The sequence below is a fragment of the Pecten maximus genome, chromosome 5 (genome assembly GCF_902652985.1).
Source record: "Pecten maximus chromosome 5, xPecMax1.1, whole genome shotgun sequence".
Lineage (NCBI taxonomy): Eukaryota > Metazoa > Mollusca > Bivalvia > Pectinida > Pectinidae > Pecten > Pecten maximus.
The window spans coordinates 29,848,863-29,875,653 of record NC_047019.1 but is presented as its reverse complement, the minus strand read 5'-3'; the positions used below and the strand labels follow the sequence as shown (position 1 = coordinate 29,875,653).

The following is a 26,791-nucleotide window of genomic DNA, read 5'->3' as shown; positions in this document are numbered from 1 at the left end:
ATATGTTGCTTTAATCATGTTACTCCAGGAAACTGAGATGGTATAATAGCTATGGGTAATTTTATGTCAGAGATGGAGATTACTGGGCAAGAACTTAATCCTAATTTGTCGCCCTTCGTTATGTCTCATATATACAGAATGCATACTGTATCCGTATCATCAATAACATTTTTTGTCGTATGGCGATTTATTCTATTGTTAATTTCTTTTAATCAGACGTTGTGTTATTTTCTTGAAGCAATCTAACTCTGCTACAAGTATCGTTCTAACACAAATCGAAATTAATCTGAAACCATGCATATACATTTCTTCCGTTAATCACGAACATATATGTATCAGCATTGCAGTAGGTACATGTGCAATGTCAGTGCAGCACGAAGACGCAACTAACACATCTATATAATTGATTTCCATTAGTTTAAATATCTGTGGTTATATAATTGTACAGATACCATTTTACATGATTGCTTGCATGTCGTGCTAGTTGAGGACTACACCAGTTTGATGAAAGGGATGCATTTTGTATTAATTTGTTGGAAGCTCATTAAGAGCATATTATAGCAGAGGAATGCACACTGTATCCTTCGATAGACATCAATATTGTATGGAGTTTCCTCTAATGATTTATGTTGGTGATGTTATTTCAGTAAATACTGGTTACACTCTTAATGACGCCACGTCTTCAACACCAATGTATTACCGGCAGGAAGGAACCGAGCGCCATGTCTCTTACTTTCACCATATTGGACATTTCTGATTTGCTTTCAATGAGGAAATATCTTCTCAATTTATTGTTAAAGTTTTTCGAAATGTTCTTAGTTTGCCAGCATTATAGTCAGCTGAACAACCGTTGTTAAAGTCCTACACAACCTAGGATTGAGAAATCATATACCGTCCAACGAGGGTGTGTTATGTATCATTTTACCTTCACTTTAATTTCAGTTCATTTTTCTTTGTCATCACACTGAGGTATCATGAAGATGACACGAAAAAATGATCTATCGTTATGATACACAATCACGTGACTTTATACTAACATTGGTATAATGTATCCTAATGATATACAATCACGTGACTTTATACTAACATTGGTATAATGTATCCTAATGATATACAATCACGTGACTTTATACTAACATTGGTATAATATATCCTAATGATACACAATCACGTGACTTTATACTAACATTGGTATAATGTATCCTAATGATATACAATCACGTGACTTTATACTAACATTGGTATAATCTATCCTAATGAAACACAATCACGTGACTTTATACTAACATTGGTATAATCTATCCTAATGATATACAATCACGTGACTTTATACTAACATTGGTATAATGTATCCTAATGATATACAATCACGTGACTTTATACTAACATTGGTATAATATATCCTAATGAAACACAATCACGTGACTTTATACTAACATTGGTATAATATATCCTAATGAAACACAATCACGTGACTTTATACTAACATTGGTATAATATATCCTAATGATACATAATCACGTGACTTTATACTAACATTGGTATAATCAATCCTAAATATGATTGATTTAAAGTTCAATGTCTAACAAAGATAGGGAAAGATATATCAATTTTAATCACTTTTGATTGCGTTGGTTTAGAGACAAGACCAATAACATCTTCTCTCGAATGACTGAGGCCAAAAGCGATGTATCCAAGTTATACATTGGGAAAGAAATTGCAGGTAAGAGGCAAAGAGGAGCTTCTAAATGTTGCAATATATATATCATTTACATTTTAGTTGTGTTTGTGTCACCAATCAGAGGATACAAAAAGAACATACATTTGTATATCTCATTACTCTTTTTACATACATTTCTGTAATTTCCCACTTACGTGATGGATAAAATTAGGTTATTTCTAAATTGTCGTGACATAAAGGGGGTGTCAAATATAAACAGCAACAAAATAAGAAATAAATAAATACATAAACAAATCGATAAATCAACTATGACGATATCTATAAATATGTCTAATAATATATCTAATTGTCTCAAACTCAAGTCTGTTTATCCTTATAGGTGTATTAATCTGATATATGTATTGCATAAAATATCGACAGACGTTCATGGCGAAATATATATGTGTAGATATTTCTCTGTGGCCTTGATAAGAATATAACAATACATAAAATGAGACAATGTCTAACAAAAACAATTTTAACAAATTCCGAGGGCAAATTATGATAGGGATATAACAGTATATACAACTGAGACAATACCATCACAGCATCCCTTTGGTTTTCTTGACATTTCAATAAAAGGAACGATCCCAACTGGTTTAATGGATTATTGCTCTAGATTAATCTTTTTTTTTCACTCCAGACTTTACTATTGTTATATGGTGACGTCAATGCTGGGTAAATGTGAATATATGGCGATCAAACTTTCGGTATAACTTCATGATTTATTCAGGAGGATAATATTTCAGTTCCGTTAGATAGCTCGAACGTATGCCAATATCAACTTGACTTTACTGGTAAACCTTGTTATTGGTAGACAATCTATTACGGCTCCCGTACAGTAGGCGTTGTAGCAAGGTACGTGATGTCGTAAATAGTCTCTGTTTGTACATCTGTATTCATACGGAGATTTAACCAAATCTCCACAATCATCGACAGTCATAGCAGACACGTCTGAGTGTCACAAATTACTATTGCTGCCCAATAGTAAAGGGAGAAAGTTGGCCAACTCTCAATTTGTGTTCTTTCAGAAAGAGGAAATACAATTTTAACAAATTCCGAGGGCAAACTATGAATAAAGCAAATATTTATGCAAAGGCCTAAACACATTTTACCGAGAGAGTTGGAGCAGGTGTTCAAAGAGAGCGTTTTGATCGACAGTAACTGACATATAACAGAGAAGTTAGAAGTTAAAGTTGCACCACTGAAAAATAGGTCTGGACAGTGCAACAATCCTTTGCTAATCAAACTACATGTTAGACACTTACTGTAATATCACCACATGACAAGCCTCTGTCACGATGGAGACATATCACCACATAACGAGCCTCTGTCACGGTGAAGACATATCACCACATGACCAGCCTCACTCACGGTGGAGACATATCGCCACATGACCAGCCTCACTCACGATGGAGACATATCACCACATGACCAGCCTCTGTCACGGTAGAGACATATCACCACATGACCAGCCTCTGTCACGGTGGAGACATATCACCACATGACCAGCCTCTGTCACGGTGGAGACATATCACCACATGACCAGTCTCTGTCACGGTAGAGACATATCACCACATGACCAGCCTCTGTCACGGTGGAGACATATCACCACATGACCAGCCTCACTCACGATGGAGACATATCACCACATAACGAGCCTCTGTCACGGTGAGGACATATCACCACATGACCAGTCTCTGTCACGACGGAGACATATCAGCACATGGCCAGTCTCTGTCACGGTGGAGACATATCACCACATGACCAGCCTCACTCACGGTGGAGACATATCACCACATGACCAGCCTCACTCACGGTGGATTAAGGTTTTACTCTAGGTTGTTGTAATTCTGGAAATCTAGTTGATAGTTTACACGATCTCGACTCGTAGGCTACAATACTGTTGTGGAATGGCCAATCTGGTATGGATTATGTCATTGAGTAATCTGAGAAATGTCACCGTCCGCCATTTGATAACACAATGTCTGGTAGGGCGTATTGTACATAAAGATTCGATTGACAGTGGAAAAGTCGCCCTGTACCTTACCGGGGTAATAAATGGAGGAATACTAATACAGAGGAAACGGATCTGTATTGTTGAAATAGCACAGACGTTGGGAGAAAATTATTTATTGAACGGTGCTGGTGTGATGAAACCAAAGGCTAGGCCACAATCCATGTAGGTACTGGTAGAAAGCAGCAGGTTTTCACGATAGCGATTTTAGTGCAATGGGTTATTTTCTAAGTTCAAAAATTATTTAAAGTTAGTTCAAAACTCCTGATGATCAAGTGATGCAAGTCGTACAATTGATACAAGTCATGAAAATATTTATACAAGTCTCGCTTTTCTTGACAATTAAAACTAATAAAACAGGAAATATTGATTCGATGATGCAATTGTACATAAATTGATTGATTCATTAAATAATTTTGATATATACTATTGTACAAAGCGCAATATACTGTTATTATACCAGCTGGAATTGATAAGATGGTATTTTAATATGCATAAGAAGAATATTAAATGAGAAAAATTATATGTATAAAGAAACACGTTTGATCTGGTGTCTAGTTCACCCGCTATTTCACGTGCGTGCTGTCGTTTCTAATGTAATCATTTTCAAGATGAGGTATCGATAAGTGTTATTAAGTTCTAATCTATCTCCGTCGCCTCCCTTATCACGAATTAAATATTGATACAAGTGCATACAACCTTATTCTCTAATGCAGGTCCAATTCTGTATTGCAAGTCTCGCAGATTCTCGCGGGAGTAACATGTTGGTTATCTATACGCATGTCGGATAATCTTGTTCTCGATCACTCGGCAAACAAATATCACTGTTAATGAGAAAAGTCTGTAGCGAGAATTTAATATGACCAAAATCTATAGTTGGGGTAATACGTACGGGTAGTATGTTCCTAATGGATATGGCGGTAACGACATGGTTTCTGGAGTTCGTCCCGATATCCTTGTTACAATAAGGCATACACAGCACTTGATCCCCGATGATACATTTGTTATTTTAAAACATATTTGATACCTTTGGATTGGTGTTTTATCTTATAAATGTGACATACGATATGTATCATAATGCTTTGGTTAAATTTATTTGCATTACTTCAGAGTCAACTTAAAAAAAACATGGTATGGGCCCAGTAGAAAATACGCCATTAGGTTCGTTCAGCAAGGACGTTTTATTAGGAAAAGTGGTTTTGTTTGAAATCGTCACAAACGAGGACGCCATGAAATTAATAACATCTAAATAAGCTATACTTATTTTGATATCAACGACAGTTGTCAGAGTATTACAACATGATTGGTTTATCAAGCGTCACAATAGCCAAAGCTGCATCATAAATCACAATGTAAGTGATATCTCTGCTGTCTATAACAGTAAATCATCTAACCACTCTCTCCAGGGATATCAGAATAAATTATTTAACGTAAATGGCCGTCCTGCTGATACCGAGGGGTAAGAAAATAATGATCGGTTATTTATACATAAATATTGTTTGCGTGATGAGGCCATGAATACAAACTATGACCCGTGGCCACGAACAGAAGATTAGCAATAAAGCAGGCCAATGATTGGGTTTGTATTCAAACGCGTATATGACATCTGGTATCGCGCTGTCCGAGATTGAGTAGGTAGAAAACGCGCATGATTACATCCACTACACTAAGGGGCACTACTCTGAACAGAACAGCGTGGTCACGTGACGACTGTTTTTGGGATGTCATGTGACATATCTTACTGGGATAAAATTAATGTCAATGTTGATCATGATTGTTGTTGCCAGGGGTTACATTTCCCTTTTAGCTATGACCTGTGTAGTGTTTATGACAAATATTTCGATATATGTATTGGTGAGATGCCAATGGATGAATTCAGGAATAATGAAGGTGTAAAAAGTCTAGTTTGTTGTTAGTTCGTGATTTGTGTGACGTGGGGTATTATAGTTTACAGTACAACAGACATCTTGTATCGAGGCATCGTGTATAGAGACATCTTGTATCGAGGCATCTTGTATAGAGATATTTTGTATAGAGACATCTTGTATAGAGACATATTGTATCGAGACATCTTGTATAGAGACATCTTGTATCGAGACATCTTGTATAGAGACATCTTGTATAGAGACATCTTGTATAGACATCTTGTATAGAGACATCTTGTATAGACATCTTGTATCGAAACATCTTGTATAGAGACATCTTGTATAGAGACATCTTGTATAGAGACATCTTGTATAGACATCTTGTATCGAGACATCTTATATAGAGACATATTGTATAGAGACATCTTGTATCGAGACATCTTGTATAGACATCTTGTATAGAGACATCTTGTATAGAGACATCTTGTATAGAGACGTCTTGTATAGAGACATCTTGTATCGAGACATCTTGTATAGAGACATCTTGTATAGCGACATCTTGTACGGAGACATCTTGTATAGAGACATCTTGTATAGAGACATCTTGTATAGAGACATCTTGTATCGAGACATCTTGTATAGAGACATCTTGTATCGAGACATCTTGTATAGAGACATCTTGTATGAGGACATCTTGTATCGAGACATCTTGTATCAAGACATCTTGTATAGAGACATATTGTATAGAGACATCTTGTATAGAGACATCTTGTATCGAGACATCTTGTATCAAGACATCTTATATAGAGACATATTGTATAGAGACATCTTGTGTAGAGACATCTTGTATAGACATCTTGTATAGAGACATCTTGTATATAGACATCTTGTATAGAGACATCTTGTATAGACATCTTGTATCGAGACATCTTGTATAGAGACATCTTGTATAGAGACATCTTGTATAGAGACATCTTGTATGAGGACATCTTGTATAGAGACATATTGTGTAGAGACATCTTGTATAGAGACATCTTGTATAGAGACATCTTGTATCGAGACATCTTGTATAGAGACATCTTGTATAGAGACATCTTGTATCGAGACATCTTGTATAGAGACATATTGTGTAGAGACATCTTGTATAGAGACATCTTGTATAGAGACATCTTGTATAGAGACATCCTGTATCGAAACATCTTGTATAGAGACATCATGTATAGAGACATCTTGTATCGAGACATCTTGTATAGAGACATCTTGTATAGACATCTTGTATAGAGACATCCTGTATCGAAACATCTTGTATAGAGACATCATGTATAGAGACATCTTGTATCGAGACATCTTGTATAGAGACATCTTGTATAGAGACATCTTGTGTCGAGACATCTTGTATCGAGACATCTTGTATAGAGACATCTTGTATAGAGACATATTGTATAGAGACATCTTGTATAGACATCTTGTATCGAGACATCTTGTATAGAGACATCTTGTATCGAGACATCTTGTATCGAGACATCTTGTATAGAGACATCTTGTATCGAGACATCTTGTATAGAGACATCTTGTATCGAGACATCTTGTATAGAGACATCTTGTATAGAGACATCTTGTATAGAGACATCTTGTATAGAGACATCTTGTATAGACATCTTGTATAGAGACATCTTGTATAGAGACATCTTGTATAGAGATATTTTGTATAGAGACATCTTGTATAGACATCTTGTATCGAGACATCTTGTATAGAGACATCTTGTATAGAGACATCTTATATAGACATCTTGTATAGAGACATCTTGTATAGACATCTTGTATAGAGACATCTTGTGTAGAGACATCTTGTATAGAGACATCTTGTATAGACATCTTGTATAGAGACATCTTGTATAGACATCTTGTATAGAGACATCTTGTATAGACATCTTGTATAGAGACATCTTGTATAGAGACATCCTGTATATAGACATCTTGTATATAGACATCTTGTATAGAGACATCTTGTATAGAGACATCTTGTATAGACATCTTGTATAGAGACATCTTGTATAGAGACATCTTGTATAGACATCTTGTATAGAGACATCTTGTATAGACATCTTGTATAGAGACATCTTGTATAGAGACATCTTGTATAGACATCTGGTATAGAGACATCTTGTATAGACATCTTGTATAGAGACATCTTGTATAGACATCTTGTATAGAGACATCTTGTATAGAGACATCTTGTATAGAGACATCTTGTATCGAGACATCTTGTATAGAGACATCTTGTATAGAGACATCTTGTATCGAGACATCTTGTATAGAGACATTTTGTATAGAGACATCTTGTATAGAGACATCTTGTATAGAGACATCTTGTATAGAGACATCCTGTATATAGACATCTTGTATATAGACATCTTGTATAGAGACATCTTGTATAGAGACATCTTGTATAGACATCTTGTATAGAGACATCTTGTATAGAGACATCTTGTATAGAGACATTTTGTATAGAGACATCTTGTATAGAGATATTTTGTATAGAGACATCTTGTATCGAGACATCTTGTATCGAGACATCTTGTATAGAGACATCTTGTATCGAGACATCTTGTGTAGAGACATCTTGTATAGAGACATCTTGTATAGACATCTTGTATAGAGACATCTTGTATAGAGACATCTTGTATCGAGACATCTTGTATAGAGACATCTTGTATAGAGACATCTTGTATAGAGACATCTTGTATCGAGACATCTTGTATAGAGACATCTTGTATAGACATCTTGTATAGAGACATCTTGTATATAGACATCTTGTATATAGACATCTTGTATCGAGACATCTTGTATAGAGACATCTTGTATAGAGACATCTTGTATAGAGACATCTTGTATATAGACATCTTGTATAGAGACATCTTGTATCGAGACATCTTGTATAGAGACATCTTGTATCGAGACATATTGTATGAGGACGTCTTGTTTTAGTAACTCTAAACAGGTAAATGAAGAAATATTTTAGCTGTCCAAAATGATATCAAACTAAGTAAACGTTTTAGCTTATTATTTGTATTTTTGTCTCAATAAAATCAACTGTTTGTATTTTTTGTATGTGCGCATCACTAAGTACTTGTATGTAACATCCAAGGCGTCACCAATAAGATATTACAATTTATTCTTTTCACCATATGTATATGTTAGTTGCTTTTGTAAGTACTTTGGAAAGGAATCAATATATGCATTGAACGGTGTTTTTATTGCGTTTACGGTGGTATGAACGCAATGGGAAACAGACATTTATCCTGCAACTGTCACCGCATTGTCGGAATACACCCACCGTATATATTTTTGCTGTAGCCTATACCATTATTACACGGCAGTGACGGAAAACAGTTGTATTTTGAAATCTTAGCACGTGCGTCAATTCGACTGACCTACTTCAAAGTGAAACAACGTTTAAAAGTCGAACATATTTCTGTCATTTTTGACACCGTTTCACTTCAAAATGATTATTTTTGATGATTATTCTTTTTATTATTGCAGGATAAATATAATACATAGTCAGTGTCTTAAAATATAAGCTGTATTTTGGCTCGGGACAGGAAGACAAAAGTGGCTCGCCAAAATACAGCTTATATTTTAAGACATTGACCATGTATTCTCTATATATGGATATGTCTGTATCCCATTGCGTTCATACCACCGTTAACACAATAAAAACACCGTTCAATGTATATATTTACATCAAACAATTCGTTGAAATACCGTACGAAGAAATTAAAAGTCGTGATGTGTTGCGACGTTGGTAACTACGGCTGTCGTGGTTGCTAAGATAATATAGTTCCAGTGAATCTACGTAAAGACACCAGTTCAAAAGAAAGACTGAACATTTTTGTTTAATGTGCTAATTACGTTTTCAATTCATTAATATATTCACAATCCACAATTTCCGTCTCGCATTAAGTATGGTTCCCAAGTACAGCGGGTATAGACCTATCCACATAAAGCCGCCATATTGGAATTTTAGAGTTACGTGCCCTTTGGTCGGAGTAAAGACACTTCCGGATTCCATTCAATACACATGGCTGGTGGTCGATAGTTTACAGATTAGAGCCGCTGTTCTTTAACAATCGAAAGGTATAAACTGTTCGTTGTTCATAACACTAACTGGAAGAGTTTTCTGTTTTATTTATGCCACCAAATAAAAATATTACAATGATCATGACAAATTACGATCGTTTGTTGGCCTGACCCGCTTGGCTGGCTGGCGATCTTAATCAGAGGGTCACGTCACTAGTCTAGTGTATGGTTTTGTGTATATTTTGACAAGTGCATTGCTTACCCTATGGCCTAAATTATGGGTCTTATACCCTATGGCCTAAATTATGGGTCTTACATTTAATCATAGAACTTGGATGCTATACTTTGTTGGTCACCACGGTTCATCACACAGACACATATCTCGAGGAAATCAAGCTGAACATAGTCCTTCCTCCTTACTATCGAAATGAATCGACACCAATGAAAAGAAAACATTTCACTTTTCAAAGTATAACAAAGTTTAATTCATTTTTAAGTAAAAAGCAAAGTATATATACAAGGCAAATTGAATCTTTTAACAGACTTTTATTATTCATAAATTCAGTGATTGGTACTGTTTATAATGGCCATTAATTATATAACTTCCTCAGTTATGTCTTGTGACTACAAACACTATTATATCTAAAACAGACATTAAGTCTTGTAACTACAAACACTATTATATATACACATACATGTATATCTATAATACACGTTATGTCTTGTTACTACTAACACTATTACATGTATATATACATGCATGTACTGTATAATTACTAACACTATTTATATATATACATACCTACAAATTTGTCTTGTTACTACTAACAATACCATACAATATGTCATATTTACAATATATTATATTGACTTGCAGATATTTGTGGTGGTGGATTTTAGACTGCATACTCATACTGCTATGTATCATACAGATACAAACATGCATGTTTGATTGACATCTAACTATAGCCTGCTTGTTCTACCTACCAGTGAACCTGTACCCATGTCAGCATCACCTAGCCTATGCACCATGTCATCCATGTGTTAAAAAATGCTTATTGTTTCAAGAACTAACCATGTCAGCACCTGTATCCATGTCAGCATCATCTAGCCTATGCACCATGTCATCCATGTGTTAAAAAATGCTTATTGTTTCAAGAACTAACCATGTCAGCACCTGTATCCATGTCAGCATCATCTAGCCTATGCACCATGTCATCTATGTGGTAAAAAATGCTTATTGTTCCAAGAACTAACCATGTCAGCACCTGTATCCATGTCAGCACCATTTAACCTATGCAACAACATGTCATCCATGTGTTAAAACATGCTTATCGTGCCAATCTGCTTAAATGTTTTGCTAGATTCAACTTTGAACCATTCTCAAACTTCTCATCTTGTCAACGTGCCAGCTTTAAACTCCTACTTGCCTGCATCATTGCACTGCATGTTGCTCAACGCTATTTGATTGCTTGCTGTTATAACTACATTCCTTGTTAAGAATCTTTACAAGCACATTGTTTGCTAAAACTGTGTTGTGATAATGAACAAATACAGATTATCAGTGTAATAAACTATGTTAATGCATTGCATTGAAATATTGACATTTTTCACTGTAAATAGAAGTTTACATATTGACATCACTTTGTTGTCAATCTGTTTTAGACAAAATACATAGAGTAATAATATGATAATAAATGTTTGTGACATTATCACTTTATTGTAAATGTGCATGTATGCTTATTTTATCTTTGCTTTTCTTTTGGTTTATTTCATTATCATATCCAGCAATGTCAAAACGAATGTGTTGCATTAGTGGGTGCTCCAATGGTGGATACAGACTAAACATTTGGAAAAGTAGGTTGTGTGTGATTCATTCAAGTAACTATGGTACTGACCCATGTACATGCAAGCCTCCTTTTAAACTTTTCTCTTTCCCAAGTGAATCTTCCCTCTGCATGCTTTGGACAAAAGCCGTCAATCGCAGAAACCCAAGAAATCCAACAAAAATATGGGAACCCAATACAGACTCAAGAATCTGTTCCTCTCATTTTGAGAATGGTTTTCCTTCAGAGGAAAATCCAATTCCAACACTCCTTTTAGGGTATGAGACCATCAAAAAGATAACACCTCGTAAGCCTCCAAAAACTAGGATGATTATTCCAGATTTAGATTCACCTCAACCAAAAAAACAAAAACAAGACAGTCACAAAACTACAGTCAACAACATTATACATCAACATGACATCGAAGCTGAAGCAGACAGCACTATTGTCCATCATGATCATGTGTATGTTGATGTTGACAAAGGCTGCTCATCATGTTTAGACAAAGATTCTCAGATAAAATATCTGAAAAAACAAGTCCAAACTCTAAGTCAAGAACTGGTAAAATTGAACAATATTTATCAGGAAAAGGTGAAGAAGCCTTTTGGATACAATAGTATCTTGAATGACAAAGACATGAAATTTCATACAGGAATACCAACAATTAAAGCTTTTGATGCCATCTTCAATGTCATAAAGCCCAGTATAACACACATGAAATACTGGCATAGTGGCACATTTGTAAAGTTTGTCTGTAACCCTCTTAGGTACAAACGAAGCCCTAAAAAAACTAGTAGACGATGTCTTACATCCAAGGATGAAATGTTGATGACCCTGATGAAAATACGATTGGGTACACTGAATCAGGAACTTGCATTGAAATTTGGGATTTCAAAACAGACTGTTTCAAATATATTTACTACTTGGACCAAACTGTTGGCCAAATTTCTTGGAACTTTAGTGTTCAATCCACCAAAAGATGTTGTGAGGCAAAATTTACCCCCCTCATTTGAGAATTTGACATATAAGTATGTAAGGCACATCATTGATTGCACAGAAATATTTCTGGAGACTCCACAAAATCTTTCAGTACGAGCAAATACATGGAGTGATTACAAACATCACAACACTGCCAAGTACTTCATTAGTATCACCCCAGCAGGTATGATTAACTTTGTTTCAAAAGGATGGGGTGGACGAACAAGTGATAAGCATATTACTAACCATTGTGGTTTTCTTGATATAATAGAACCCTTTGACAAAGTTCTTGCTGATCGTGGGTTTCCAATCGCTGAAGACCTTGCACTTCTGCAAGCTGAACTACTTGTTCCCCCTGGTAGGCGTGGTACTGCACAGTTCACAAAAGAAGAAGTAAAGAAAACCAAACAAATTGCAAATCGTAGAATTTACATTGAGCAAGCCATTAGGAGAATGAAATACTTTCGAATATTGAAGAATGAACTACCATTAACATTGTTACATCATTTAGATGATGTTGTTTTGGTTGTAGCAGGTATCTGTAATCTGTATCCTCCTTTACCAAGGTATAGCAAATAAACCTTGTTAAGTATTTAATTGCATTGCTACAACCGTTATTAATGTGAACATGTGACAGTTTGTTTATGGTTTTACACATGCATACAAAGATAGTGTACAGATTAAGGTTTTACAGTTTTAGATGAATCATCACAATATAGGCAAGATATATGAAATGCAAAAACCATATATCACTTTCAAACAAACATACATGTTGGGCATAACCAGTCACCTAGGGACTTAAGAGAAGATTTGGTCATTTTGACACACTTGAAATGATACCATTTATCACACAAGTCACAGCACACACTCCTTGCCCCAAAACTATTGATGTTCTCATCTTCCAAAATTTTCTGGTGACATAATGGACAAAAATATGTTTCTCCAAATATATCCTCAGTTTCCATGTCCTCTACATCTTCGTTGACATTTGCTGCTCCGAAGTCTGTAGTGGACATTTTGAGCATATCCGGAATCATGTACTTTTTGAAGAAATACTCCAAATTATTGGACATATTTATCCAAAATGCAGAATTGAATTGAATTCTCTGCTGATATGTGGCATATGCAGTATATACATAGAAGTCACAGAAATGTCGTCCTGTTACAGCCATTTGCCCTTGAATTTGGCCAAAATATGCATGGTTTTCCTTTAAAGAAAGTTGACCATTTACATATTGAAAACACTTCAAACGTCTGTCTGGACAGGAACACATTTTTGTGGTACATTTAGAACAAGGTGGGATAACAGGACATTTTATCTCTACAACCCCCTTTCCACAACAAGTGCAAGAAGTTAACAAATCAGGGCTAGCTCCCAAAAAAGGTTTTTGTGGATGTATGAAAAAGCCACTGTTATCAACAGTTAAGTTCTGATGTTTTGTCTTGTTTGATTCAAAAAACTCTTTTTTGGCAACAGCTTCCATTTCTTGTCCATGTTTCATGGCCCTGGGCAGTTTTTCTGGATTATCTGTAAATGAACATGTAATTTAAATTTGTATTCATAGTAAAATAGACTAATTGACGATAAAAACCAGGATGATTCGCAACACATTTCAAAGAAAATACACTGAAACTTTATATTCATTATTTTTTTTATATGTGAAACTTAAGGAAGTGATTGTTAGACTTCTTTGTGAGTAACCGTGACTAATCTTATACAGGGCTTAATTAATTTCAACATACATAAATTAAAATTAACATGGAATAAAATGCATACCAAATATTTTTTTAAAGGAGATATGTTCTTTTTACACACTAAGAAAGATGCTCACTGTTTACAGATTAATAATTTTATTTCATCTGTTACACTCATTATCATTGGTTGGAAAATTAAGGTTATTTCTTCATAGCCCGAAAAAAATTACGTCATTTTTTATGACGTAATACACGTAGAACTACTTTTGACGTCGTCTGCTTGCAATATTATCAATATGTCGTTCAACGTCGGCAATCCTGATGATATTTTCGGATTGGATATCGAACAGAACCATTATAAACCCATCGGAGATACCGAACTCGATGCAATATTATCATTTTTTGGATCTGCTTCTGATGACATTTCCCCTCAAAAAGCCAATCGGGAAATGAACGAGACACTTGAAGACTGTCAGCTGTCTATGCCTACTCCATACACACAACCGAAACGCTTTCCAGAGCTCCATGAATCTTGTTTGCAAGAGATCGAGAAAAATCGACAGGCCAAAGCGACGAAGAAAAATACCAAATGGGGATTGAAAGTGTTTCAAGGTAAATTATAGATTATTCCATCATTCATAGCTGAAATTTATTAGAACATATCTATAGCACAGATATAGCCTAGTAATCACATGGTCGATTGTTCTATAGGAACTGTACGCTTCAGCCATTTGTTGTTAGCTTACCTCTTGGAGAGGTTAAATATCCAATTATTTGCGCAATCTTCAGTTTTGTTTTTGACAAAACACTCAACTGACATTAGATTTTTTTTACAGAGGTCATCGGGTAACAGGAGTAAACGCTAACATTTCGTTAATCAGTCCTTTCAAAATGGCGTCGTCTGGTTGACGTTCCGGTAACGTCATAAAGAGACGACGTCATGATTATGTTACTGATTCCCGCGCTTATTAATCCGTTGAGCCCTTTTTCACTGCTTTACGCTAATTTTAACGGAGTCAGAGTCTACTAAGCTGAAGATATAAGCTTAAGCTTGTATCCCATCACAATTATTAAAAATGTGTGAACGCTTGTATGAATACTGAATAAAATATTGTTAAACTAAATATATCTTGTATTCTACCATGTTTGCTATGTAACGCCAGTTTTGATTGGTTTAAAACCATGTATTATTTTCCAATAACCCACGCTCGTGCCAATAATACACGGTCGTGAGTCACGACTGTTACAATTTTATATATCTAATATTCACCCGTTTTATAGTGGGCTAATGGGTTAGTCTTTCAATAAATTTTTATCAAGACGCGAGTTCGAATCCTACGGAGGCCCCCTTTTTTATCCTTTTTTTTTTTAAATTTTCAAAATCAATGCCATATGATAGATGCTCTTATCGTAGTACTGTATTGCCTGTATATTTCGACAACAAATAATGCAATACTCAAGAAATAAATTACAAGGTTTTCTCGGGGTTTCTTTGCTGTTTTTCTATTAGAAAGAGGTCGATCTCAGAACTAAACAGTACATGGTAGAATAGAAATAATCAACTTTGACTCGTGTATTGTTGCAGGATATACAACTCGGACTCGGATATTTTGCAATTTTAATTAATAACTCAGGCCTGCGGCCTTCGTTATTAATTTAATTGCAAAATATCCGAGTCCTCGTTGTATATCCTGCAACAATACACGAATCATCGTTAATTATTTCTTAATTCTACCATGTTTGCTATGTAACGCCGGTTTTGATTGGTTTAAAACCATGTATTATTTTCCAATAACCCACTCTCGTGCCAATAATGCACGGTCGTGAGTCACGGCTGTCACAATTTTAAATATCTAATATTCGGATATTTTGCAATTTTAATTAATAACTCAGGCCTGCGGCCTTCGTTATTAATTTAATTGCAAAATATCCTCGTCCTCGTTGTATATCCTGCAATAATACACGAATCATCGTTAATTATTTCTTAATTAAGACATCGTATAAAGGCTTCGTGGGTTCCATATATTTAAGTGAGATCTAATGCCCCCCCCCCCCCCCCCCCCCCCCTCCCACAACCCCCTCCCTACAAAACAATGAAACACGTTCAGTAATCGCGCGACAATTGAACGAGAACAACCCATTAAACCAAAGTAACATGCACCGACAAATCCGATAACAGATCGTTTTCAGCACAACATAGTTATAGAATAATGATGTGACGATTATCAACACCACTAAATGTTAAATACAATTAAGGGTGACTATGCAAATCAATAACTGTATACAGAAGAAGAGAAGTAAACGATGAATAGTTATTTATGTGTACCTTCAATCCGTCAGGCATGTTTTTAATGAAAGTGAACCACACATAATGTATGATGTTATTAATTCGCTATAAACCCTTTCCTCCTGTTAGTTCTGAAATTACTATATATACACCATTAAAGCATCAGATCAAAGATAGTTTAGAGGTGTAAATAGACAGTTGGTCAACAAAATCCTGTAGAAAGCTATCAACACGTTATATTAACTTTAACATAGCTATTAGCGAACGCACCGTGCCGAGTTGAGTGATGATAATGCTAAAAAGGACGTCATATAATGAAGGGGAGAAATCATGTGGCGATAAACTATTTAAAGAGCAGTTTACCTAATGCACACTGAAATAAACAAGTAAATTAAAAGATAGAGAATATGCAGTAAAAGTAACAAATAATTATATCATGCGCGTGATTTAATAGATTGATGCGTCGTAATCGGCTGCGATGGGATGAAGTGAATAATTTCGTCCAGACTTGTAACATATACAAATCGGTATTATTTTATCGAGTTTGGAAAATAGATTGATTACTTGGTGGCTTTTAAATAATAACTTTGCACTGCCTGAAGTAGATCATCGAAGGTTTTCAGAGCCATAGTTCATGTTGTGCCTAATTACCGGTTTGTTTGTTGGAGCATCTGATCTCGTATTATGGAAAGGGGACCGAAGGGTGTCGAAAAGTGAACCCAGCCTATAAGCTATCTATAAACCGTATTGACAGAATAGAAAGCATCTGCCGTAGAATGGAATGTCATCCCCTGCTTCCGGTCATCAAGCCAAGGAACTGACGGTCACAATACGTACAATGTTGATGAGTTATTGGAGACAGTAATTAAGACTCCGTGTAAAATAGAAGAAGTGTTTACTTTACATGGTGGTGGAGCTAAATATGACGTATTTAGGAATTCACAGGAACCAATTCTAGCCTTTCTGATCTGATGTCTATACAGCAAACCATTTCTAAAAACCTTGTAATGCATTATCCTATATTTGTCTGATTTTTCAGCACCGTGCCCAGCGTATTAGATACCTGACGAATGAAACTATTCGTTGTAAACAAACCAAGTATTATTTCTTTCCTAACAACCGTAGTAATACAATCATGTCCCTGTGTAGAACGGGTTGTTTTATCGGGGCTACCATTACCGTATAACTCGATAGAATTGGTGTAGTCAAGAGGTTTTATCATATAAATTCTCCTATTGGGAGCTCATCGTATGTCAAGGGGAATAGAAATGATTGCTATAGTTACGTTAGTTAGCGATAAAAAAGCCAATCTACATATACACTTACAAAATATAAATGACATTAAAAGGATTAATCTGGTAATTTGGAGTAATTGGCGCTATTTATTAAGTTTGGTATAGTAGGGGATTAATTTATTGGGTAATATAATCGATATTGTAACAAGAGATGAGCACAGTTCACGTCAGTAAGATCACTATAAGACTCTGTGTGTCATCAACATAACCGTCTAGGTAGTCTGATATGAGGACGGTCTCAGCGACACTACTTTGGCATGATGCATACGTTGGAATATACGGAAATACATAGCAGAGTTTATTTTCATATACATTATGGCATATCTTCACAAACTAAGCATCATCATCACAAACACTTAATGCATTGTAACTATTGTCAATCGGTTATATGGTCTAGTGGAACCTAATCATGTCTACCAACAGGTGTCCGTTTACCTGTATCGCCAGGTGATAGGCGTGTGTGTTACAACTACGCCACCCTTCTACCTGGTTAATCACCGCGTTGTTTAGCTTAATGACACTCGCAGTAGTCTTCCATGGAGGGGCACTATTATCAATAGGTGCATCAATTTCGTTATAATGATATAATGTCTCGATACACGTGCAATGCTATATATACATGGTATTGATGTTTTAGTAAAACAGTGCATTGTCCCATAACACACATTGCTGTCGACAATCAACTTGGTATAACCAGGATGCCAATGTTGGTCGATTTTTTTTCTATATGCGAATGACTTCAGCTTAGCAGTATGGAGAGTTCGTCATTGCCTTCACTTTAAAGCTTATATTTATGGTTTCAAATAACATACAAGATATTGGCCATCAATACACCTTACATAACTTGAATGCAAGCACGCTTTATAATTGGTTTAAAACTCCGTAATTATAACATTGCTTGATATGTAACCATATCATCATCTGTCGATTCTTTCTTTTCGGGGCCTGTTTTAGCCTTTTCATTATCTAGTTTTGTCTTATTCTATCGGCATTTGAACCTAGCTTTGTCCTTTTGTTTTGTCGCTATGAATCATATCATAAAACACTTTAATTTAAATCCTGTAGTGCAATATGTTGAATTATGATCAATATATTTCGTTAAGTATCTGAAATATTTACAAAAAATATCCAATATGACTTCCGCCATATGTATCCACAGGGAAGGAAGGCACCAAACTAAACACAACAATACGGGGGATGTCGTCACGTTCGCTTGTAATCTTGAATGAGGTAAATCCCTCCTTAGGAGCCACTATTAGGAGAAAGCATCCAGTATAGAGTTAATTAGAGCTGTCAGTTACGACGGTAGCCCATCTGGTGGTGTTTAAACAAGCCGTTACCGCCATCACAGGATACACCGAAAACACCTGTAAACACTGATCTGCTATCCTACCGGAAACAGGAACAATGTCCCAAATATACATATCGCATCCAGATACCACCAGCGCTTTTTACGACTGCCTTGTTACAAACGTTTTTGCGAACACATCTTCAACCGCTATAAATGCCCAGAAGTAAAATGCTTGCACATAAAAGATGGATCGTTAGCTTTACTCACTGAAGGAATTGAGGTTTATTATCTCACATGTTTCGCATTTGTTAGTGATGGCCTTCAGTGAAATTTTAACTAAAGGAGAAAAGGAGAATTTGAAAGAGGCGTGGTGCTTTTACACTAAAGGCAAGCATAGTTCCTTTGGGAAAGCACTAGAAATGGGATTATAGTACTCGACAATAACTTTCGTGCACTTTCCATGAAAGTATGGAGACACATGTACTTAAATAATCATGCACCAGTAGCGTAGAAATGCCTACCTAAAATAACATGATTTTTGAAATTCATCAGAACATTACAAGTAACATATTACAAAGGAACATATTAGTCGCCTTAAAAGTGTAGGTGACTTCTTTACTCCATTAACAATGCAGATAAACATGTCACAAAAAGGCAATAAGACTGCAGCATTGCGAGCATTAGCTTAAAACAATGTCTACATAAATCCCCGTCCCTCCACCGGATTCCGCGCCCCGTCATGTCTTGGTATGTGTAAAGGATACATACAAAGCTGCTTTCCTGTTCTGGACTAGAGAAAAGTTCACTTTGATATCTTTTTGTAATCGATACGGGTTTTATCACTTTGACATTGATGAAGACAAACAGGCAGCTGTGACTATGTCACCATGTCCTTTATTATTCTTCCATTTGATGAAATAAAAAGTGACTTTGAGATATGTTAACAAAAGTGACTATTGATAATCTGATGTTCGACATTAGCTTAAAACAAAGCCGAGATAAAACCCTACAATACTAAAGTCAATATGTGTAATGATGTCTATTATCAGACAGCATGAAATGATGTTTATAAGACAACATGCAATGATGTTGATAAGACAGCATGCAATGATGTTTATAAGACAGCATGCAATGATGTTTAAAAACAACATGCAATGATGCATATTAAACAGCATGAAATGATGTTTATTAGACAACATGTAATAATGCCTAAAAGACAGCATGCAATTGTGTTTTTCAGACAGCATGCAATTGTGTTTTTCAGACAGCATGCAATTGTGTTTGTCAGACAGCATGCACTGATGGTGACTATTTGCACGCACTCTCTACAGCTGGTGTTTATATAGTGTGGCATCATCCTGTAATAGTGTGTGTTTTAAATGTAATGAAGTATATAGAGGATATCTAACAGTGTCTTCAGTAATACCAAATATATTTCACGAGTGGGGCTAAAATTTTGATTTTTTTCACGACTGCGCAGCACGAGTGAAAAATATCAAAATGTTAGCCACACGAGTGAAATATATTTGGTATTACTGAAGACACTGTTAGATATTCTGTTTATTACATTTTTTATCAACGAAAAACCTACCCCGTATGCTAACTAGGCCTACAGCGAAAGTTTGCATACAAAAAAAGTAGTTCTCCCTGTCCAGGTGCTGACATATATGTCGGGCTTTCTGATTGATCAATTCTTTTGGTATTTTCTAATCATTAATTTGATTGGTCAAATCAGCAAAAGTGATATTTTTCACTTAGTGAAAAATATGATATAATGAAAAATATCACTTTTATAGAATGAATAATTTTTGATATTTCACTGGTAAAAATGTAATAAAAAATGTTACCGTATGGTGAGACTAGTAGTCTCGACTTAAATGCCTGCTATACTTAGTACGCCTTAGTAAACGTAAATTGAAATATATACCTGCTGACATACACTTATAATAGTATCACTCTCAGTACACAGTAGCATGACTATATCATTACGATATGTACAAATAAAACAGTAGGACGAGTCACGAAATACATTGTATTAAATAATACTCTAGTTTACTACTGCTTCAAGCACATATTTGTATTGCGAAATACGAATTCACTTGCTTCATCAGAAACCCAGTAGACGGATAACCTAATAGACTTTAACGCTTTAATTTAATTTACATCTTTATTTAATAATGCTACGAGTAAAAAATATCGTATGAAGTCAGTTTTCCTCTCTAACTTACTTGCTGTATATTAACAATATGGACGGATTTGGTATTTCTGATGAAATTCTGACACAATGGAGGTGCTGCCATTGACATATCAGGGACACCACAGTGTCTTGCTTTATCTAACAAATCAAGTATAAAAATACTTCAATTCTATATCTATACAATTATAATCTGAACCTTTACCTAGCTAGCGCAAATCGTTAATATCCAGGACAGAAGACAACAGCAATCCTCATTAACAAAAGTTTCCGAATATCAAACTTGTCCTGGGGACATTGGTATCAACACAAATTAAAGGAAAATCTCTAAATGGAGAATTATCTAAAACGTAAAGGTTTTCTAAACAGATTTGTACTATAAGCGTATCATTTAATTACCATATAGCTATTTATCCCAAAAGTTCTGTCATACTTTCTGAATGTTTACGTAGCAGGGAAAGGTATGTCACCATTAAGGAAGTAGAACTCAACTACTGTGAAAGTCTGTTGTCTGTATGTTTAAACATGTAAACAGATAACAGACACACTTCCTCGGCTTTAACAACAAGCTAACCAGAGATATCTAGCCAGCCACGGGGGGCATCACAAAAACTCAAAGACCAAGCAAGAGAGACAAAATAGCCGCCTTCGTGTGTCCCAAATGTCGCCATCGGGACAGAAGATCAATTTAAGACGGCACTTCTCCATGTGAGACGACTGTTCAGAGCAACCCTCCAGTTCTACAGCGGCGAGTCTCATATGATCTAACGACCGTACACATCAGCTCCTTATAACGTCCTCTGTCGTCGGCGCAGATGTAGGTCTCTCGCAAACAAAAGTACAAGTTGTTAAATATTTTGGAATCAATGAGAAGGATACCATGGAGATGGCTGGTATCACTAATAGAAACAGTTATGAATAGCTTTGAAGTCGTCTCCTTTGTTTCACAGTACTCACAGTACATACGATACATTGTTTACCGGATATGAGGTAAAAACAGTTCACAAGATTTATGTTCATGGCTTGATTTCAGGAAAGATTGATGTGCTTTTTTTTTCTATTTTTTCCTCCTCTACATCAATTGCTATAGAAATTACCCTCCTACCACTGCCTCATGTAATGTTACAGGTGTACGATATTGTAATCGGTTCCTTGGAAGGATCTTGCACGTCAGTCCTTAATACATGTCAATGTAGAATGCATGGTTACACGGGATACTCCAAACATCTTTCTATATACATATCAAACATTTGACGTAGGCCCGAATGACTTGCACTGGAAAGCGTAAAGCTATGCTTTCCACAACCATCGGATGTTGAAGGTGAAGCGAAAACTAATCTGCTAAAACGTTAACAGTTAAAGTTCATCAATTATTTCGTTAATATACGCCTAATAAAGTACCAAAAGTGATGTATAAGTTTACCATACAATAACCACTTACACAATAAACAATAGACACGTGCTCTGTTTCTGGGTCATATCTTTGTCATATCCTCGTCACAAATAAATCTTCAAACGTAAAATTTGGAAATATCTTTTATCTATAAATACATGTACATAACTAAGACAGGCGGACATGTTGTGTTCAGTATAGATCTTATATAAATATGTTCTCACGATGTGTCATGTTTAGTCTGTACAAAGTATGCATAGGTTGTATACATCATAGACTATGTTGCTACAAATAGAATGTAAATATAAATAACATGGTCCTTGTATATTTCACAATAAAAGATTAACTCTCTGTTACAAAATAGTTTGTAAATTATGTAATCAAGGTTCACATCAGCATTTCATCATACCACGAAGTGGTTTGTAAAGTTGATGACGTAATCAAGGGCAAATCCAATGTAATTATCTCAGTATCAATAACCAAATGCATCAACTTGAAAATCTTTTCATGTTGTTCGATTTTCCTTATTTAAGACACCAGGCACCACTTGCTAAAGATGTTTAACCAATAGTCTGTGAAGAAAAGGTCATTGTCGTAGAAAAGATAGACATTCAATGCAAAACCAGTCATCAAAACATGTCAATCTGATTTATTTCATCAAATCTAAACCCGTGCATATAAGTTAAGAAATCATTTATGGTTGTTATGTTTAAAGTTTTCACCAACCGAAAGTGAAATTTCCCGGTATCATAAACACACAGCATTAAACTGTCGCTTCCTCTGACGACCTTTCTTAAAAGTCATAAACACACAGTATTAAATTGTCGCTTCCTCTGACGACCTTTCTTAAAACTTAACACTAATGACGGCTTGCTTGTAATATATAATAGTACGTAAGTACTCCTGCGCCGACACTATTAATGGTGTCTATAGTCTAACTCGATCAGACACAGCCAAGTGCAGCAACTCCGTATAATTTTCTTTCATATTTAAACACATGTTGGGAAAGCAATCTGGCGAACAGACAAGTCAATGGTATTGCCTTTCTGTAGTATTGTCAGTAGTCCGTATATTAGATTCCTATTCTTGCTTGACGAGAGTCAATAACTCAGACAAAGCTCTGACCCCTAATCAGGTAAATTCCGGGTAATTTAGCTAGCGAAGTTACTCAATAATTAACATAATCTAATTTACTTTCTTTTCAAATCAGTAATTTAGTGTCCAAACAAGTCTATGTATTTTCTGTCAAAGCAGTTCTCACAAACATACATCCTTAGAGATTTGGTAAGAGCACTACTGTCACGTGACCCGATATATGTACCATTATGATAATATTACACATGGTTAAACTGTACAGCGTCTTCAATAAAAGTCATCGTTCAGTTCATTGTAGGATATAAATATAACCAAATTTTGTACAGAATGCCTGGCTACACACTTAACACTTGAAATTGCATATAATTGCAATTTTATTCTAAGGTCAGTCATGCTATCCGATATTCCATATTAGAATATGTTACATATGTTATTGATGGCTCTAGAGTGGACGTTTTCGTCATAAATCCGAGTTAACCATTCTGATAAAATATTGTAATCAATGATGGCGATAAACAATCTATCCACCACACACATTAACAGTAAGTTTCATGGGACTTTTATAGTTGTAGAAAATTGTATAGTAGACGAATACTATTGCTTATTTACCAAAGTGAGATTTGGTAGGATAATGCCTATGGTTTAGGTTATTACCTTGTGACAAAGTGATAACAATGATAGATGCATTACATGCCGAATAATCAATAGTTATGAAATTAAAAGTATTCAGGTTAATCATATCGTTTCTTTACTTAAAGCTTTCTGTTTTCGTAACATATAAATTATGACAATTTCAAAAATATTTTGAATGATAGAAAATATAACCTAATTATGATATAATTTGTGAATCAATACTGTAGTTATTTTAAATTGCAATTAACACCGTAAAACTACCCACTGATTACGGGTAATATCTGATGCTGTGCTCCACTATCTATATGTAAATGAACCGCGGAAAATATCTCATGAACGCATTCGCAAACCGGGATTGATTTTGAAGAATGGCAGACCGGCGATCAAAGCCAAGCATCAGAAGCCCAAAGTGGATCAAACGTACTGGTTGCTGCCGCGAAAGCAAAGGATTGGACTAAAATCACAATAACCTCTACAACTCACGGGCTAACGTGAGTCGGTTAGACAAAAAATAAAGATAGGTTAAACGTGAAAAACGACCACGAATTGGTAGTGAATCTTGTCGGCATTTGAAAAACAAACCCATGCGTTTTACTTCATCATCAGGTGATCCATACCGGCGCGCGCAGGGTTGGTTCACGTTGATAAAGTTTTATATTTATAAACAAAAATAGAGGCTTTAACTCACCATAGACATTTTTCAATAATTATATATAATTTTTTTTACTCCAAGGGAAATTACTCTGTCATCGATAGAAAGACCGCGGACCTGAACGCTAAATACTTGGTATGGTTAAAATCATAAATAACGGGACAAGAAAAATATACGTGATTTTGACATTTTATGCCGTAATGTTGTAAACGCAAGATGCCCATTCGGTCTAAATGCAAATGACATGTATTTTACGTCGTTTGAAATTCAACATGTAAAATTGTGATATTTATTGAATATCAGGGGTATTGCACTTCTCTATCTAGATATTTCTTTAACATGTTTTAGTTTCCTCAGTCACTTCCTCTATAACAACATTAACTTTAGGGCCTCTACTATGTCTTGCTCTCACTTCTCATTTTGAGAATGTTATTTATCCCGGATTTGACTAAATACGCCGATATGTAGAAGACGCTTCTCCCTCCAGAACACATGGTCTTATCATTTATGTTAAGATTTTGCCATTGTTTTATTGATTTTTAGATAGAATTACGAATTCGATATCATGCCGACATTTATTTTAGTGAATGGCGCTAATTTGTTTTGTATAATTATTCAATACAACAGTCTGCTTGACCGACCGAACACTTTTGAATTTCGACCATTTTGTATTAACACTATCTTCGAATCTATCATACAAGATTCTTTGTTATAAATATACGTGAACGTAATTTTTGAGTGTCGATATTTTGTTTACTACAAGTATCAAATACGCCTTAAAACAGCCAATTACCACGTGGAGTACATCTGTAAACATATGGTAATATTTGACAGGTTTTTAATTTACTTTTTCGCATGAAGTGAATTACCTCAAAACAAACATCTCATTAGTGGTTTTCCATCTCAGATTCAATTAGTGTTTTTGTCAACTGATAGCAAATGAATGCCGCGTATTAAACATCAGTAAACATTAACCGACCTTGGGCACACTGACATTGACAATCATCTGACATAACGTTTACGTATAGTACACAACTAAATCATGCCATAATTTGCACCACGTTTCAAACAAAACTGATCAATACAATCACATAATAGAACATATTTAGAGTATAATGTGTAACTCCGCCAGTTATCCTGCTAATTGAACGTATAGGTGGAACACATGCAATCCAAGCATACCGAGGGGAAATATTATGGTCTGACAATTTAAATTCCGAAATTGCTAACGTCAACAAATCATCTTTTTATCATTTTATAAATGCTTCAGTTGAAAAGAGTGTTAGACTAAATGATGATTAATATTCAATAGCAAGCTTGTAAACAGTAATGCCAGCACTCGCACACACAGTACACTCATACAGTCCACCAACATTTCTTCGTGAAATTCATGGGTGCCAAATGTATGGAATAAAGCGTAATGTTAAGAAATGATTGTCATGAATTGCTGATCTATTCTAAGTACTCCAGACCATGTCTAGGTTTAGGCCAAGCTAACGTCATTCAATGATCGCTAAAAGGCAACGTGAAATGTTGAGGTATCGAAATATATCATATGTGCATATATCTATGTTTTCTCTGTTTTGACATCAACTATTTTCCATTTGTAAACGTTTATGCAATATGGGCCATAGATTGCTTCTTTCGTGACGGCAACATCAGAATAGATAGTCCACGCTATGTGAATTGCCGGCGATCTTTTGTTTCATTACGGAATTTAATTTCCTTCCGATTCATTGGAGTGGATCAGCAGTATGCAGGTTATTTAAT

At 35.3% G+C, this 26,791-nt stretch overlaps 1 protein-coding gene across 1 annotated transcript; it reads left to right on the top strand.

Moving 5' to 3' along the window:
• Nucleotides 1-11,640: 11,640 nt before the first annotated feature.
• LOC117328399 lies at nt 11,641-13,065 on the top strand. Its single transcript, XM_033885928.1, has one exon. The coding sequence runs from the start codon at nt 11,641-11,643 to the stop codon at nt 13,063-13,065; it is 1,425 nt and encodes a 474-aa protein (XP_033741819.1).
• The last annotated feature ends 13,726 nt before the right edge of the window (nt 13,066-26,791 follow it).